Here is a 16,446-nt window from a genome sequence, read left to right as displayed (position 1 = left end):
AAGCAATTAGAAAGTTTAGTAAAGGTCTCTTTCCTAGCACTGCATGTACTGAAACTGTGGGTTTTGGCAGTATTTTCTTCCAGGTAGGCATTAAAGTGAGACAAATTTGGGAAATGGTTTTCTTACCTATGGGGTGCTTATGGAGATGAGGAGTCCTCTTCCCAGATGCTGGCAATCTTGTGGCTTGGAACACCATGCAACCTCCCCCCTTCACAATAATGTTCCCACACCAGCAACCCAAAAAATACCTGATAAAACACTAATCTTTGGTTAAAACACCAATTCTTTGCGCTTGAGCATGGCTTAATTTTGCTGCGGGTCGTGTCAAAATAGAGTGAAGTCCTTTCTTTAAGAAAAAAAAAAATGGCTTGTTTTTAAAGACATAGTTGGCATTGAATGCAAAAAAAATAAATGTAAGGTTTGTTTTTGGGTGATGAATGTCATGGTAGACTGCAGCTGCACCAACCTAGAGACTTCTGGTGGTCACAGTGGTCAATACTAGTAGTCAGACAAGCAGAGCCTTATTTTTAAAAAAGCTGAGATTTGTTCCAAAGCGTATGTGCTTGCACTCCTCTAGTTTTTTCAGGTGTTAAGCACTTAGCCTTGAGTTTATCTTGGGGGATGAATACAAGAGTTGGGCTAGAAACAGCCATTTGTTACCTCAGCCATCTCCAAATTCTTTCTGGCTGGGGCCTTGATTGCTAATTAACCAATTTCTTTTCCCAGGGCAGCCCTGAGCAAGTGGGTGCCTCCAAACTGGGCTTGTGAAGGGGAACCCTGGGCTTGCGGTGGTGTCGCTGGCAGAGTGATGGAGAAGGCAGTGGCTCTGCTGTGCCTCCAGGAAGGTTTGCACCGGATCCACCGCACGCTCTTCACCAGGCTCCGCTTCCTGGCCAGACTGGCTCTGTTATGTTATTTCTTCAGGCCCATCTGTCCATTTTATGTTTTTTTTTCTACATTATCCAACTCTTCCGGTGGGCCCTGCTGGGGCATTGCACAGCGTCTTGAAGCAGCTGATGCTGGTGGCAGCCCAAGGCTTGAACAAGAACAGGAGGGCACCTCTCCTTGCACCCTTGGGTGCATGGGGGCGTGAGGCAGGGCTGGCATGGGGATTTTTGGAGGCATCTCCTAGGGCTTAGACCCCATTTTCTCCCTAAACTAATGCTTTCACCTCCCAGGCACATCCCTGTAGCTGGGGACAGCTTCTGCCTTGGTCCCATAGCTTTGGCAGGCTCGAGCATTTTGGGGACCCCTAGGGTTTGGCTTTGTGTGGCTCTGTCCCCTTCTTTGCAGTGAGGTTGGAGCCACCCCTCTTTATTTTTTTTTCAGCTGGGGGGATGAGGAAGGCTGAAGAGCAGTGGGCAAAGGGGAATTTGGAAATTGGGGTGAAATGTGGCTGAGCAGCGGGGCAGGGGGTGGCGAGTGAGCAACCGCGTGTGTGCAGCAGGGAGAGGGTTGGGAATTGCTTCTCTGCTGGGCACGCCAGCATAAAGGAGAGGGGGAAAAAAAAAAAAAAAAAAAAAAAAAAAAAAAACAGAAACCAGTTGCAGCCGCGTTTTCCAAAAAGCCCGAGCGTTTCTGATCGCCGTCGCTTCCAAGAAACGGAGAAAACGGGGAGGTAAATTGCGGTGATTCATCGCGGGCAGATCGCAGGCAGGAAATGGGAGTTTGCTGCCTGCCCCGTGCCCGTCGTGGGCTCGGGCTCGCCGGGGCCTGGCGGGCGGCAGGGGCCTGACGCCCACGGGCACAGCGGCCCCGAGCTGCGGAGAGCGGAGCCCCCCCGGGAAGGAAGCAACCGGCGGAGGCCGAGAGCCGGAGGATTTTTCGCCTGCGTTTCTCCAGAAGAGAGCAAGCTGCCCGTGAGCGGGGGGGGAGCGGGGAGCCCTTGGGGCTGGGCGAGCCGGGGCTGCTGTCCCCTGGGGGCTGCCCCTGTCCGGGTGTCCCTCTGTGTGTGTCCCCCCCCCCCCCCCACGGGGACCCGCGGGGTGGCGGTGGGCTGGGGGGGGCTCCATTGAGAAGCGGAGCGTGGGAAAGAGGGGGCGGGGCCTGGGGGCTGCCTGCCCGCGGATTGGCTGGGGGGGGGGGGAGAGACCCCCAAATAGTGCCCGAAAGGAGGGGGCAGCCCCGGGCTCGCTCCCCGCTGGGATGCGCCTGGGGGCAGCCGGACCCCAGCTCCCCACGGGCGGCTGCGGCGTGGCCTCGGGGCCACGAGTTGTGGGGGTCTCAGCCCGGCCGGGGGCTGCGGGGGGAGAAACCCCCTTGGGGCACCGCAGAGGGGCCGAGCACAGCCCTCGGGAGCTGCTGGCAAAGCTGCCCCAGACCCCCTGCAGCCCCCAGGGGCGTGGGGACCCCGGCAGCTCGCTGGGTGCGGGGTTGCACCTTGCTTCTTGCATGCGTGTGGTGTGCTTGGGGGCAGGGTTTGGGGACCTGTGCATCGTGCTTGGGGTCAGGACGTGGATGCCTTCACCGTGCTTGGGGCAGGGGCATGGGACACTTGCACGGTGCTTCGGAGCACACCACTGGGACCCCGTTACCTTGCTCAGGGTCAGGACGCAGGGATGCTCGCATGGGGTTGGGATGTGGGGGACTTTGCATCAGGGCAGGGGTTGGACGTGGAGATGTTTGCGTGGTGCTGGAGGCCAGGACAAGGGGACCCTTGCATGGCACTTGGTGTCGTGTGGGGCCCCTCGCACAGTGCTCAGGATGGGGTTGGGGTGCAGGAGTTTTGCATCAGGGGACTTGGGGACCCAATTATTGGGGTCAGTATGGCAGGACCTCTGCATCAGGGTGAGGATTTGGGAACCTCTGCAACGGGGTCAAGACTTGGGGACTGCAGCTCCTCTTGGAGCTCAGCAGCTGGAAGCGGGGGGTGGCGGGGGCAGGTTGTGTCTCTCTGGTCCCTCCTTGCAGGGGTTCATTCACCGAGGCCCTGGGGCCCCCCACATCGCCCCTTGCTCCCGCTGGGCGTCCGTGGGTGGCCTCCAAGCTGGAGCACAACAATTCCAAGTCAGATGCGGCGCTGGAGCTATTTTAACTCCCCCCTGAGCTCCCCCGACCCACTGCCATGAAGAAGAAGACGGCCAACGGGAGGGGACCGGATCCGGCGGCCCCCCTGCCACGTGCCCGGGGCATTGCCAAGCCAGCAGAGGTGAGGTACTGGAGACAAGGGGCCTGATCCTGCCCCCTGGGGAGCTGCACCCCCCTCCAGGGCTTTGCAGGGTGGGGGGATTTGGGTTGGTGTTCCCCCCCCCTACTCTTAATGCACGTGCACCCTAAAGCTGTTGCACCACTGGGGAAATTTGGGTGCAACCCTACAGCATCGCATTCCCACTGGGTGGGAATTGCCCCAGGAGGGGGCAATTTTGGCATCCTGGCAGGTGGGGAGGGTGTTAAAGTGGGGTGAACTTTTTGCCCGCCTCCCCCAGTACGTGGGCTCCTTCGCGGTGGAGGACCTGGACCTGCAGCGGCAAGTGGGGTGGCTGGAGGAGCAGCTGCGGGCACTGAAGGTCAGGAGACCCCACTGGCACAAAGCGGGGGCACCCCAGGGTGTGGGGGGACCCCCGATGGCACGGGGGGGACCTCACTGCCACCCCCCCTCTCTCTCACCAGGACTGCCCCAGGAGGAGGTCGGTGGTGCTGAGGTTCAGCTTGCAAGGGCTGAAGGTCTACGGTGCCGATGGGGAGGTGGGTGCAGGGTGCTGGGTGCCACCTTGCAAAGGTGCTTGTTGGGGTTGCACCACTCGGGATGTTGCTTTTCGCTCAGGAAACCTGCTTTGCAGCCATGCATCTGCAAATAGGCTCGGGCCAGGCGTTGCTTGCACCCCGGGAGTGCCGGGTCCCAGCCAGCCCCCCCCTTGTCGCCGCAGACGCTGCTGATGGCGCACGCTCTGCGCCGGATCCTGTACAGCACCTGGAGGCACGCTGAGCACCAGTTCGCCTTCGTGGCCCGCAACCCCTACAGCCCCCCCAGCGCCCTCTTCTGCCACCTCTTCATGGGCCCCCCGGGTGAGGTGCGTGGTGCACACCCCAAACACTCCAAAAAAAAACAAAAAACTGCAAAAACAAACAAACAAACAAACGCGTTTTCATTATCCCTGGCCCCTGCACCCACTGCCTTCTTTGCACCCAACCAGGTGCAAGTCCTGCACCTCCTGCTCTGCCGCTCCTTCCAGCTCGGCTATCTCCTGGCGCACCCCGAGGAGCAGGCGGGCGAGGGGGAGCCGTCGGGTGCCGGGGTGCTGCGGGAGCCGCTCAACCCCGAGGAGGTGTCACGAAATGTCAACGCGCTCGTCTCCTTCCGGCGCCTGCCCGCGCCCATCGGCCTCGGCTCGCTGGGTGCAGGGGTAGGTGCAGGCCACAAGGTGCTGGGTGCTGCCCCATGTGCCTTTGCACCATGTTTTTTTTGCAAGGTGTTTTAGCATGGCACTGTTGCACAGCACTTTGTACAGGGTATGCTTGCATGGCGTACTTTTGCACATCATGTTTTTATGTGATGTCTTGCAGGGCCTTTTTTCTTTATTATTTTTGCATAGCACCATTTGCATGACATCTTCCCTGGCAGTTATTACACAATCTTTCTTTGCAATGTTTTTTTTTGCACAGTATGCAGTTTTGCATGGTGCTTTGCATGGCATGTTTTTTGCAGCCTCTTCTTGCGTGCTGTTTTGCAACAGTATTTTCCCTACTGGCTTTTGTACGCTGTTTTGCATGGATCTTTCTTGCACGGCCTTTTCTGACATGGAGATTTGCATAGCACATTGCATTTTGCATGGTCCATCCTGCATAGCTTTTTCTTGCAGTCTTTTGCACAGCCTGTTTTACATGGGCCTTTTTTTTGCATGGTGTTTTACTCTGGGCCTGTTTGCACAGCACTTTTTTTGCATAGCAACTTTGCATGGTATTTTACACAGCATTTCTGCATGGTTGTTTATGTGACATTTTTTCTTGGTGTTTGCATGTGTTTTTTCTTCATTTTTTTTTTTTTTAAATGGCAGCTTTTGCTTGTTTGGTTTTTTTACGTAGCAATTTTAAAAATGTTTTTATGGTATAGCATTTTTGTACTTCATTTTTTTTCCCTTGGAATTTTTGTATGGCATTTTTTTACATTGCACTTCTGTGCATCATTTTTGTGGGATAACTTGTGTGGCTTTTCTTGCACAACATCTTATACATAGCACATCTGCATGCCTTTATTTTGTACAGCGCTTTTTGCAGGTCATTTTTTGCATACCTTCTTCAGGGTGTTTTGCATGGCTTTTTTTTTTTTTTTGCATGGTGTCTTGCAGCGTATTTTGCATGACTTTTTTTTTTGCATGGCCTTTTTGCTCAGTATTTCACATAGCAAGTGCCACCAAAAACCCATTCCCTGCTCTCTGCTGCAGGAGCGGCGGCCGGAGGCTGAGGGCCGAGCTGGCAGCTGGCGCCCAGGGAACCCCTACTGCTCCCCGGTCCTGGTGCGCAAAAAAGCCATCCGCAGCAAAGTCCTGCGCTCGGGCGCCTATCGTGACTGCGGGGCTGAGAGCCAGCCGCATCAGCCACCCCGCGAGGCCGGTGAGTGCCTGGAGGTGATGCTGAAGCGCACGGGGCTGGGGGGACGAGGCCTTGGGTTTGGGGGTGAGGAGGAGACTGACCGGCTCCTGCAGCGGCCTCGGGATGGGAGAGCAAAGGGGCGCGGAGCCTGGCACTGCTCCCCGAGAACGAGAGCATCCTGGCCGAGAGCGTGTGGGCCTTTGCCGGCATCGCCAGGTGAGTGCACGGCAGCCCCTGGACCCCTGCCACCCCTCGCGGTGCCCACCCGCCTCCTCGTCCCCCCCAGGGACGGCGGCATCGCGCTGCTGCGCAGGGACGTCCCCGGCGCCTTCCTGCTGCGCCCTGAGCCCGGCCTGGCCAAGCGCTGGTGCCTGTGGGTGCGGGCGCCCTGCGGCGTCGTCCCCTACTGCGTCTTCAGGACACCCCAGGGACGGTTCTGCGTGGAGGTGAGAGCGCTGCACAGGGCAGGGGGCGACAGGGTGTCGGGGCTGGGGGCACTGCCGTGTTCGTGCAGCAGGGTGGGGGTGCTCCGGTGCATTGGTGTGTCGCGGTCTGGTTGCATCAGTGCGTGGGTGCACTGCACGTTAGTGCACGGTGCAGAGTGCATCCGTGCATGGGTGCCCTGGTGCATTCCTGCATGGTGTGTTGGTGCACTGGTGTGTGGGTGCACGTGTACCTCAGTATGCTGGGACATGGGTCTATTGCTGCCCTAATGCATCAGTGTGTGGGTGCACCAATGCATGGCTGCACAGGTGTGTTTGTCAATAGGTGAGCTGGCACATTCATGCATGGGTGCATCAGTGTGCACGTGCATTTGATTAACGTGTACACGCACATGGATTGCTTTTGCTTCGTAGCTGCATAGGTGCACTTGTGCATGGGTATGTGGTTTGCAGGTGCACATGTGCATGGGTGCATAGGGGTATCGGTGTGTCTGGTGGCGCATCAGCACATGGGAGCAGCAGTGCATAAGTGTATTTGATTCATTTGTGCATGGTGCAGAGGTACATTTCCTTTCTGACTGCATAACTGCATAGGTACACAGGGGTATCGGTGTGTGGGCACACAGGTGCAACTGTGTGGGGGTATTTGATGCGCAGGTTCCTGGGGGCATTGGTGCATAGGTGCATGGCTATATGCATGCATTAGCATGTATGTGCCTTGGGTTCATGGGTGCAGGGGTGCACAAGTGCATGGGTGTGTGGTGCATGGGCACAGTGGTGTGTGAGTGCATTTGATCCATGGCCTTCAAGTTGTGGGTGTATCTGCACACAGCTGCGTCTGTGCATTGGTGTGTGATGCATTGCTGCATGGGGGCTCCTGTGCACTGGTCCATAAATGCACTTGGAGCATAGGCACAAGGCTGTACCTGCCTTGTGGCTGCATCAGCACACAGCTGCATCTGCACATGGGTGCATGAGTGCATGTGTGCACAGCTGCAACAGATGCACAGGTTCACTGGTGCACAAGCGCACCTGGTAACTTGCATGTGTGCACTTGCACACGGGTGTGTGGCTGCATTGGGCGCACCCGTGCCTGCCTGCTGGCTGCATCGGTGTGCGCTGGACTCAGGCCTGTGTCTGCACGTGTGCATGGCGCACGATGCCCGCTGGCGGGGGGCTCACCTCTGCCCTCTCTCCCCGCGGTGGCAGCACTCCAGCTCAGAGTTCGCCAGCGTGGCGGCCCTGCTGGCTCACTACTCCGGGGCACCGGGGGGCTGCTTCTGCCGCCTGACCCCGGGGCGCTGCAACCCCGGCTACGAGGAGCAGGACCCCGGCGGGGCCAGTGCCTGGGGGGAGGCCGCCTGGGCCCCCGCCGTGGTGCAGCATGAGCGGGGTTAGGCCCGGCTGCCCCCAGCCCTCTCGTAGCTTTAAGTTGCTGCCTTCTGCCTTATTCACCCCCTCCCTGCGCGCCCTGCGGGCTGTGCGGCTCCGCGGGCAATAAACGGCTCTCCTGCTCCGGGTGTGCTGCGGCCTTTTTCTTGCACCCCCACACCGCGTTGCTGCGTGCACGCCCGCGTGCTCACACCCAAACACCCCCCGTGCAAGCTGCACGCCCGCACCCTTGCACACCACCACGTGCTCCCCGCCTGCACCTGCCACCCCAGCACGCGCACTCCCGCGTGCAAATGCACCCCCCCCCCCCCCGCCGTGCACGCGCCCTTGCACACCCCGAGGTCTGCACGCCCCCGCCACGTGCAGCCCTCGCGCCATTCCCGGCCGCACGTGACCCGGGGGGAGGGGGCGGGGCCTCGGGAGTCACCGCCCCGTTGCCGGGGCAACCGCGTCGGGGCCGCGCCGCGCCCGCCCCCCCAAACCCCCGCCTTGCCCCCGGGGCCGTTCGGGGGCCCCCCGGTGCCCGCATGGAGGCGGTGAAGGTGGTGGTTCGCTGCCGGCCCCTCAACGCCCGTGAGCGGGCCCTGGGCTGCGCGGCCGTGGTGAGCGTGGACCCTGCCCGGGGCCGCTGCGCGCTGCGGAACCCCGCGGCCGCCGGGCAGCCCCCCAAGCTGTTCGCCTTCGACGGGGCGTACCGGCAGGAGCACGGCACCGAGCAGATCTACAACGACGTCGCCTACCCGCTGGTCGAGGTGAGGGGAGACCCCGCGGGAGGTGCCTGGGCAGGTGGCCCCTCGCTGGGAGCCCCCCCTGCTGCTTCCAGGGGTGCAAAGGAAGGGCTGAGGACAACAAACAGTGCCCTGACAGCAGGCTGTGAAATTGGGAAGAAAACCCTTTTTTCAGCAGGCCACAGAGAACAGAATTGCAGTTAATTGTTCCAGATTGTCTCAGGCAGGTGTTGGTATGACAGACAACCTCCCCGAGCAGGCCCAAGAGGTGGTAGCTGGCCAAGAACTGCAGCACCCGTCTCCGTTTGCAGCAGGTACAAACACGGTGCTTTTAGGGACGTTTTGACTGCCTAGCAAGAACCCTTAGAGAAGATGGGGAACCTCAGCCTGTTTTACAATAGTGAAAGCTGAAGGGGGTTGTGTTTGTTGCCTGTTAACTCATAAGCATGGCAACCAGCTAGGGTAACAAAAGAAATAGTCAAGAAAGGAAATAAAAAAATACAAAAAAAAAAAAAAAAAAAAAAAAAAAGCCAGTGTTGTTAGAAGAAACACCAGGGATAAAATATGGTAATTTTAAGATGGAGGTTCCAAGTATCTTCTGTTCTTACCACGGTTCTCTGAAACAGGAACAAATGAAAGCAATGCCTGCGTTCAGCCAGCTTTCCAGGAGAACAGGATGCTAAGCTAGATACCATCCTTTTGGCTGCCCTACAGTCAGCTGGCATCCTCATTGTACCTCTGCATTTCTTAAGATTTTCTGCCCTGTGTCAAAACTGTTCTGGTCGTCTAAGCATTGTCAGCCACGCTTCCATTTTTTTCAACACTTGCGTTTCTTCAAGGTTTCTATTATGAGAGAAAACTGACAACTTATACGGTAATAGAATGCATTTTGTTATAATTTTCTGATGGCCTATTAAGATTTTTCTCATGCTCTAGTTTTGTACCCTTTCATCTTTCCATTTCAGTGACGTGTCTAACCAAGTTCATGTTCAAGAACCTGAGAGACTTCAACAGCAGTTTCAAAAAGCATCTCAGCTGCATTTCACTCGCCTCCAGGTTGCCCAGCCATTGCTTTGTTTACTTCCAGATCTTCCTTTAAAATACCTTTTACAAGGCAGGAGAGAATCTGAATGACTTATTTCTAGTTGTGCCAAGGATAACGGCCATTTGTTGTCTTTTCTCCATTTCCAGGGTGTCACTGAAGGTTACAATGGCACCATATTCGCCTATGGCCAGACTGGCAGCGGGAAGTCATTTACCATGCAGGGGGTTGTGGATCCTTCTACAGAGAAAGGCATTATACCTAGAGCATTTGAACACATTTTTGAGAGCATCCAGGTAGGTGTGTAATGATGTGAAAGAGATCCTGTTGTAACGTTGTGTGGTATCTAAAAAGATGATTTTTGCGTTTTCTATAGTGTCATACTCTCTGAGCCACAGGCATTAAAGTATTTATCCTGGCAGCCCTTCTGGAAAGTAGAGGAGTAATATCCATACTGTTCTGCTCTTCTGTTCTCCCAAAATCACAGTTGTCACAGAGCTATGACTAGTGCTCTGATCTTCATCCCAGTTAAGTGCTTTAACCAAAACACTGTTTTTAAACCTAAATGCATTGGTAGAAGAGCAGGCAGAGAGCTGGACAGGAATGAACCAGGTCACATGGGACTTTAGATTCTCAGTGAAGCGGTACCATTTATCTGCTTCTTCACTTCTGGAAGCATCTTTTCCTCCCCTGTCTCAGTTGCACTACCGGTACAATTGTGTTGTGTGGCTGTCAGGGCAGTGTAAGGTTTGGTTCTTGTGAATTTTCAGTCTCAGATACTGTAAAATACCATGATATTTTTATGCAGGGTGACAGAAAAGGCTGTGGTGCTAATTTAACTCCAAGTATCGCATTTAAATTATCTCAGTATAGACCCTGACAGGTTATCATAATATAGTCCTGCATATCATTAGATGCCTGATTATTTTCACTGGACAGCAGGTGTATAATCCACCCAAATGCAAGGGTCTGCAAAATAGGTGTCTGCTTCTGAGAAATCACCTAAGATGTCCTCTCTAATTGTTATGGCCAGAAAACTTTTGGGTATACTGACCATGCACAAGCCTCTGCTTTAGGATGAGAGGCAGATGACCTGCACCCGCATCTCTGCTGACTTTATGGACTCGCACCTGAGAAGTTTAAGGTCTGGAAGCCTCTATAGCAAGTGTGTTGAGTAGTCACACCTGGGAATGAAATGCCATGGAAGATTTGATGAGGTGCTGAAGGGAGGTAGGCACCCAGCTGGCGCTGAGGATTTATGTGGGCTGCCTGGTTGCCTTCATGTTGAGAACCTTCTCCTGAAATCGTTCCTGTTTTGTGCAGTGTGCTGAAAATACCAAGTTCTTGGTGAGAGCTTCCTACCTGGAGATTTACAATGAAGATGTACGAGACCTTCTAGGAGCTGATACCAAGCAGAAGTTGGAGGTGAGGTGGAGTCAATGTCTTAATTAGGATGTGCTTTAATTTGCTCAGATAAATGTTATCACATATGCCTCACAGGAATGCAAGAAAATGTTCTGTCAGAAGCTGAATGCCAGAGTATAAACATAGTGATGAATATGGAAGCCAGGAGGAGATTTTAAGGGATTTTAGTGAAAGTTCTGTGGCAGAAGGAACAGGATCTGGTCAGAGGCGAGTCCTGCTTGATAGTGGCCAGTAGCTTAGCAGACGCTGTGTGAAAATGGTTACAGGACAAGAAAGGAATAAACTGCTCATGGGGCAATTTCTTCCTAATCCTCTTCGTCTCTAAAGCAGGAGGATTCTGCGCCTTATAAATGTTTAATCTGATCCAGCGTAGCTGTGGATGATCTCATTATCTGTTTAAAACAAAAAAAGGCTGATCCTTCTTGAGAGGGCAGAGCAGATATCACTCCCCATTGGAATGCACGGGCAAGGAGGGCAGCTCCCAAGAAGGGAAATGCGCCGAAATTCTAATCAAGGGGCTGATTTTTATAAAATTTGCCTCTTGGTGGCTTTGCGGATCTCTTTGCACGTCTTCCCGGGGGGACCTGCAAATCCCATGTCCTAATTTACTCCCCTGCAGGCCTGCCCGTGTGAGGAAAGCCGAGGCACTAGCACCATCTGCTGCACAGAAGCGCTGCGGTGCCGAGGGACCCAAAGTGCCTCCCTGAGCCTTGCAGGGCAAATTTTCCACGGGCTCCTGGCCTTAGGGGAGGCAAATCCCCTGGCGGGCAGTGCCCTGCTTCGCTTTCCAAGCGCTCCTCGCGTGTGGGCGCAGGGGGAGAGGAGGGAGAAGGGGGCTCTGGCTGCTTGAGGAGGCGCAGATCCCCATCCTTTGTTCCGCACCAGCAGTGACACCGTTTCCATGACGACTGCAGTTGGCACCGGGAGGGCAGGACTTGGGCAGAGCAGTTTCCAGGGAAACCCCATCACAGCTGCTGGCTGCTGCTGCCTCCGCTGAGCCAAGTAATTAATCGAGCCGTGTCCTGCGGGGACAGAAGGCCTGCGCTGACCCACCGCTTTCTGCTGCGTGCTGGGGCCTGGCCCCTGATTCTCCTCCAAAATCCTGTTTCTGTTTGTTCCTTTGCCTTTTAATAGCAGTGGCTTTGTTGAGTCTGAAGCACTGAGGCTCACAGTTGCCTGCTGTGGGATGAAACCCTGAGAAGAGCAGGTCTTAAGGAGCTTTGCTAGAAAAATGCCCTGGTCAGGCTGCCATGGAGTTAAATGACAGCCGTGTCCCCGCTTGGGTGTTCCCTCAGGTCTCTGCAGCGCTCCCAGCTGCAGCCCTGCCAGCTGTGGGGTTGTCCTGTAGCACAGTCAAAAGTCACGGTGTGCAACCTGTTAGGCTGTGGCCCTGTAACTGGTTCTTAGTTCTGGGCAGTTGTGGCTTTACGGTGGACGTGGAACACAGCTAAAATCCTGTCGAGTTCAGGTTTCAGCCAGTTCTTCTCCATTACGCACAGATTTTCTTACAGCAAACACGCTCTTTTGCATCACTTCTTGTGATCTTCTTGTGCATCACCCAAAGGTCTTCTTTGGGGGTGACACTGCCAACTGTGGGATCTATCGCATCCGTGACACCGAGTCATGACAACTATCTCGATATCCCAGCTGACATGACAAAGATAGAATTGTAGTTATGAGCTCAGCGGATGTGGGGCGTAACATAGCTGTTGAAAATGAATTCAGCTTGTTTAAAATTCCCAGTGTGGAGGGAGTTTCAGAGGGGGCTAGTGTGGGAGTGCAGGAATCTCTTGATTGTTTTGTGTTTTTTATGTAGGTTTGATGGATCGTTCAAGTCTTCAATCATTTATTAACATGCCGTATGTTTTCTTCTGCACGATTAGTAATTTCTGAAAAGGTGTTATTTGGTATTTAACACTGTCTCTATCCAGGTGCCTGAATAGGATTTTAAAGCATCTAAAAAATGAACTAATGTGGAGAATTATTATAGTCCGCCTGTGCGTGATGGGTGTGATTTGGGGGAATTTTGTCAGTGAGAACAAGACGCCCTCTCAGAGCGGAGGGGTTCAGTAAAGCACTGGTAACAATATCTGTGACTATTGAATCTGTGCTTTGATTTTAAAAAGCTCCCTGTGACCGAAGATATATTAGAGATTTTGCCATAATAGGTGAAAAACATTTCAGTTCTTTTTAAAATATGCAGCTTAATAATAGGGGAGGTAGAAGGCAGCTCAGTGCAGAGAAGCTGGGTTTCTTGTGGCCTGGGAGATGAATGAATCAAGCAGCAACCCCTTAACATTAATCCCTTTTGGCTGCAGAACCGTAAAGGTGGTTCCCTCTTCTTGTGTGGTTTCATTCCTGCTTCAGAAATATGAGTTTTTTTGGTTGCAACCAAGTGCAGCTGCTGGCTGAAATTGCAGCTGCTGATGGGGCATGCCAAGGATGGCCACCTACTGCGTGCATCTGGCTCCCACTGAAGGTGTCAGGAGGTATGGACGCTCAGCAGGCCGATGGCAGCCCTCAAAATTAGTCTCGTGTTTTTCAGTAACTAACAATACCGTCTTTGCCACCCTGAGGTTTTCATGTAAGTGCTTTTTCTTTCTCCACACACGAAATGCATGTAGCCTGCAAGCTTGCAGGTGGCTCCCAGCGTGCCTTCTCGTGGTGCTGGTGTCATGTTGTGACCTGTGTTGCCTTGTCCCTGTTTGCAGCTGAAGGAGCACCATGAGAAGGGGGTGTACGTGAAGGGGCTTTCTCTGCACACTGTGCACAGCGTGGTCCAGTGCGAGCGGATCATGGAGATGGGCTGGAGGAACCGAGCAGTGGGTTACACCCTCATGAACAAGGACTCGTCCCGCTCCCACTCCATCTTCACCATCCATATGGAAATCTGCACCGTAGGTAGGTGCTGGAAGTCCTGCGTCACGCCTGGGGCTAGCAGAGCGTGCAGTCTGACCAGGCATCCCCCAGCAAAATTCAGATCCTAAATGATTTTAGGTCCCATAGAATTGTGCCCTGACATTGACAAGCTTCACAGAGTGAAATGGCTGCGTATTCAAAATGTTGTCTCCTCCATTCCCCTTGGGAGAGGAATATCTTACGCTCAGACTGGAAACATATTTCATCTCCTTCTGTTTCTTTATCTTCTAAAACCTTTATTTCCAGCAAAGGGTGCTAAAACTAGCCCATACAATGGCTGGGAGCTAATACAGGCTTTGTGAAGCCTGGAGAAACTCGTATCATTATCTCTTTTGTCTGACCTTCTTTAGAGTGCAAGTCAGATCACTTCACCCAGTGATTCCTTCATTTAGCTTAATCGTGGAGCACATCTTTTAAGCAAACAGCTAATCTGGGTTTAAGGATAGAATAAAAGAGTCCCTTAATAATGTTTTGGTGACTAATTTTCCTTTCCCAAGTAGCTCATTTCCATTGGCATTTCCTTAGCTGATAAAGCTGCCTCACTGGGTCTGGACAAGGACCTTGAAAGGTTTTCTCTTGGGACTAAGAAAGGAATTAAGCTCCTATTTCTTTCTGGTCCTTGACCCCAGCTGAGGCTGTGAACAGCTTGACTGCATTTTCTTCAGCTGTTTCAGTCATGGGGAAGGTTACACAATGCCTTCCTAAGTTGTAGTTCCAGATGTTGATGACAGTACCTCATTTTCATCTACCCAAATGGGTGTGTGGGGGATTTTTGGGATTTCTCAATTAGCACAGCCAGTGGATGCTAATCCTTGCATTATTTGGGTCCATCAAATCCCAACTTGAATCCTAACAAGGAAAATGAAATATTTACACTCCTTTGTGTTGGGTGCAGGGCTCTTAATCTACTCTGCAACAATTTATCTGATGTAAAGCTTTAGAAGCTTGCTACGCACAACAGAACAGCAGTGCAGAGGTTTTGCCTGCTGGGGGACAGTTTTGCTGTCTGGCTGTGGTCTCACCTCCTCCTTGGCAGAGCTCTGTGTAATCCCTGGACCTAAATTGTGTCCCAAGACCCTCGCCATCAGACATCAAACTGGAAATTCTGCAGCTCGCTTTCGCTTGTAGTTAAAAGTGAATACAGGCGAGACAGTGCTGCCTTGTCTGCATTTAAATCAAATCAATTTTTACCTTTTCCCCAGTTCCTCAGTTTCTGCCTTAAGATTTGTTACTGATCATCTGGAGGTGGCGAAGCACAAAGTTTTGGCAGTTGAATGGAAGACAGCTGGAATATTTGAGGAGAGAGTTGACAGTTCTTGCACCCTCCCACAGCTGGATGGTTCTACTGCTGTAATCCCTAGCTGAAATAGTTAACTGCATTGGTATATTGTCATCTCAAAGAGATGCACGGGCAAGTTCAAACTTATTTTCCAGTCACGCATGTAGCATGTTGTAGTTTTCAGGCAGTTAATATTTTAACGGATCTCCTCACAGTTATGTGAACTCTTAAAAAGTGAAAGTTCAGAAACAGGATTAAGGCAAACACCAGGCTCTGGCTGTGGAAGCATGAAATATGCAAGTTACTATCTGATTTTACAGTGGTGTGGCAGATGTTTTATTTCTTTACATTGTGCTGAGGGATTGATTTGTTAACAGGAAGGCTTTTTAGTTCTTCTGCCACAGAAGTGGCTGTCGGGTTGTGCGAGAATTAGACGGGAGGCTTTCAGGTTGCTGCAGGCATTTCAGCAATAGTCTGGAGACCTCGTTACCCCATGGATACTAAACCACTAAGCTCCCTGATTGAAACAAACAGCCTTCTTGGGTAAAAGGACTGGCAGGAACCAAAACAACTTTTTAATTGCCTGACAGTGTTTATATAAACTGGGAGAGGGAAGGAAAGAGTTAGAAAACCTGTTTTTTATGACTGTCCACTTACCCTGGCGCTCAGAAAGAATGGTGAGAGGGTGCTCTGTTTAAGCTCCATCCATTTTGTGTTTCTTTTTTTTTTATTTTTTTATTTTTTTTAGTTTTCCTATGTCTTGACATGCCACAAAGATCTGGAGTGAAACAACGCTCTGCTGCAAATAGTAGGTTGTGCAGTTAACAGCCTATTGCTGTAACTAGTGAAATATCCTTGGGCAATCAATTTTATTTTCTTTTTCATGCTTACTGTAAAATGTTTAACTTTCCCCCATGCATCAGATTATTCATTATTCACGTTTAGGAGTTCTCTGCATTCATGAAGTTTAACTCAAACTAAATTCAAGGTTAGGTTTTGTAGAAGTCTGTCTGGAAAAGGTCAGACTGTTAAAACCTTGGGTTCTGGTGGGAATTTGTGCTTGGAGCATTAAAGATGCTCTTCCCTTGAACTTGGGTTGCAATTATGAGGAATGACTGGGGCATGGACATTCAAGAGTGTGGTCCTGTGCTTTGGAGAGCAATCTGTGTTTTGGAGAAGTGTATCTTCACTCATAAAAACTCTCCATGAACCTGGGAAAATTAAGTAGCCAGCGAAATTGAAGGGTCCCTAAAGCAACTGGACCCACTCTCTCTTAGTCACAGATTTGTGTCATCACGTTAATTGTGTCTCAAAATTCAGGTCAAGGAAGCAGACACCACATGCATGAGGTGTGCTTCTCGGTAGCTGGGGAGCTGGCTGTGAAGTTCAGCTCACGTCTCCTATTATCCTTACGTGGTACGATGGGAATGGCACCAGTTCACTGTGTCGGACTCCTCGCTCACTGAGGTCCGAGGTCCAGCTCCTCATCCAGGTGGTTAGGGCCGAGCTCAAGCCTGATGTCTGGGAGTTCTGTTTCTTGCCTGTGTTCCTTCATTTTACTTTCTCACTGAGAACGTCATTTGTTGAGGAGGAACAGATGCCGCTGAGCATGCTTGTGAGCTGAGTCACCGCGCTGCTCCATGGGCGAGGGGGAGAGCTGCCGGGCTTTCTGAGCGATTGGGCTGTCTC

The 16,446-nt window shown here is 52.5% G+C and overlaps 1 protein-coding gene across 8 annotated transcripts in view; it reads left to right on the top strand.

The window, feature by feature from the left end:
* Positions 1-16,446, top strand: part of KIF17 (kinesin family member 17) — a 28,375-nt gene that overhangs the window by 654 nt on the left and 11,275 nt on the right. The window contains exons 2-17 of one of the 8 annotated variants that reach the window (XM_027443111.3): positions 727-1,618; positions 1,751-1,859; positions 2,911-3,148; positions 3,426-3,506; positions 3,610-3,684; positions 3,867-4,010; positions 4,134-4,343; positions 5,382-5,550; positions 5,643-5,745; positions 5,816-5,975; positions 8,066-8,116; positions 8,306-8,406; positions 9,058-9,148; positions 9,284-9,430; positions 10,458-10,559; positions 13,271-13,460. In XM_027443111.3, the coding sequence (XP_027298912.2) occupies positions 3,065-3,148; positions 3,426-3,506; positions 3,610-3,684; positions 3,867-4,010; positions 4,134-4,343; positions 5,382-5,550; positions 5,643-5,745; positions 5,816-5,975; positions 8,066-8,116; positions 8,306-8,406; positions 9,058-9,148; positions 9,284-9,430; positions 10,458-10,559; positions 13,271-13,460 (1,708 nt within the window). In that variant the 5' untranslated portion in view covers positions 727-1,618; positions 1,751-1,859; positions 2,911-3,064. The other 7 variants (XM_038166593.2, XM_072026783.1, XM_027443113.3 and 4 more) reach the window with 7 other exon arrangements.

The sequence above is a fragment of the Anas platyrhynchos genome, chromosome 22, assembly GCF_047663525.1.
Source record: "Anas platyrhynchos isolate ZD024472 breed Pekin duck chromosome 22, IASCAAS_PekinDuck_T2T, whole genome shotgun sequence".
In the NCBI taxonomy this organism is placed as follows: domain Eukaryota; kingdom Metazoa; phylum Chordata; class Aves; order Anseriformes; family Anatidae; genus Anas; species Anas platyrhynchos.
The sequence above is the reverse complement of the archived record's forward strand: the minus strand, read 5'-3'. Positions and strand labels throughout refer to the sequence as shown.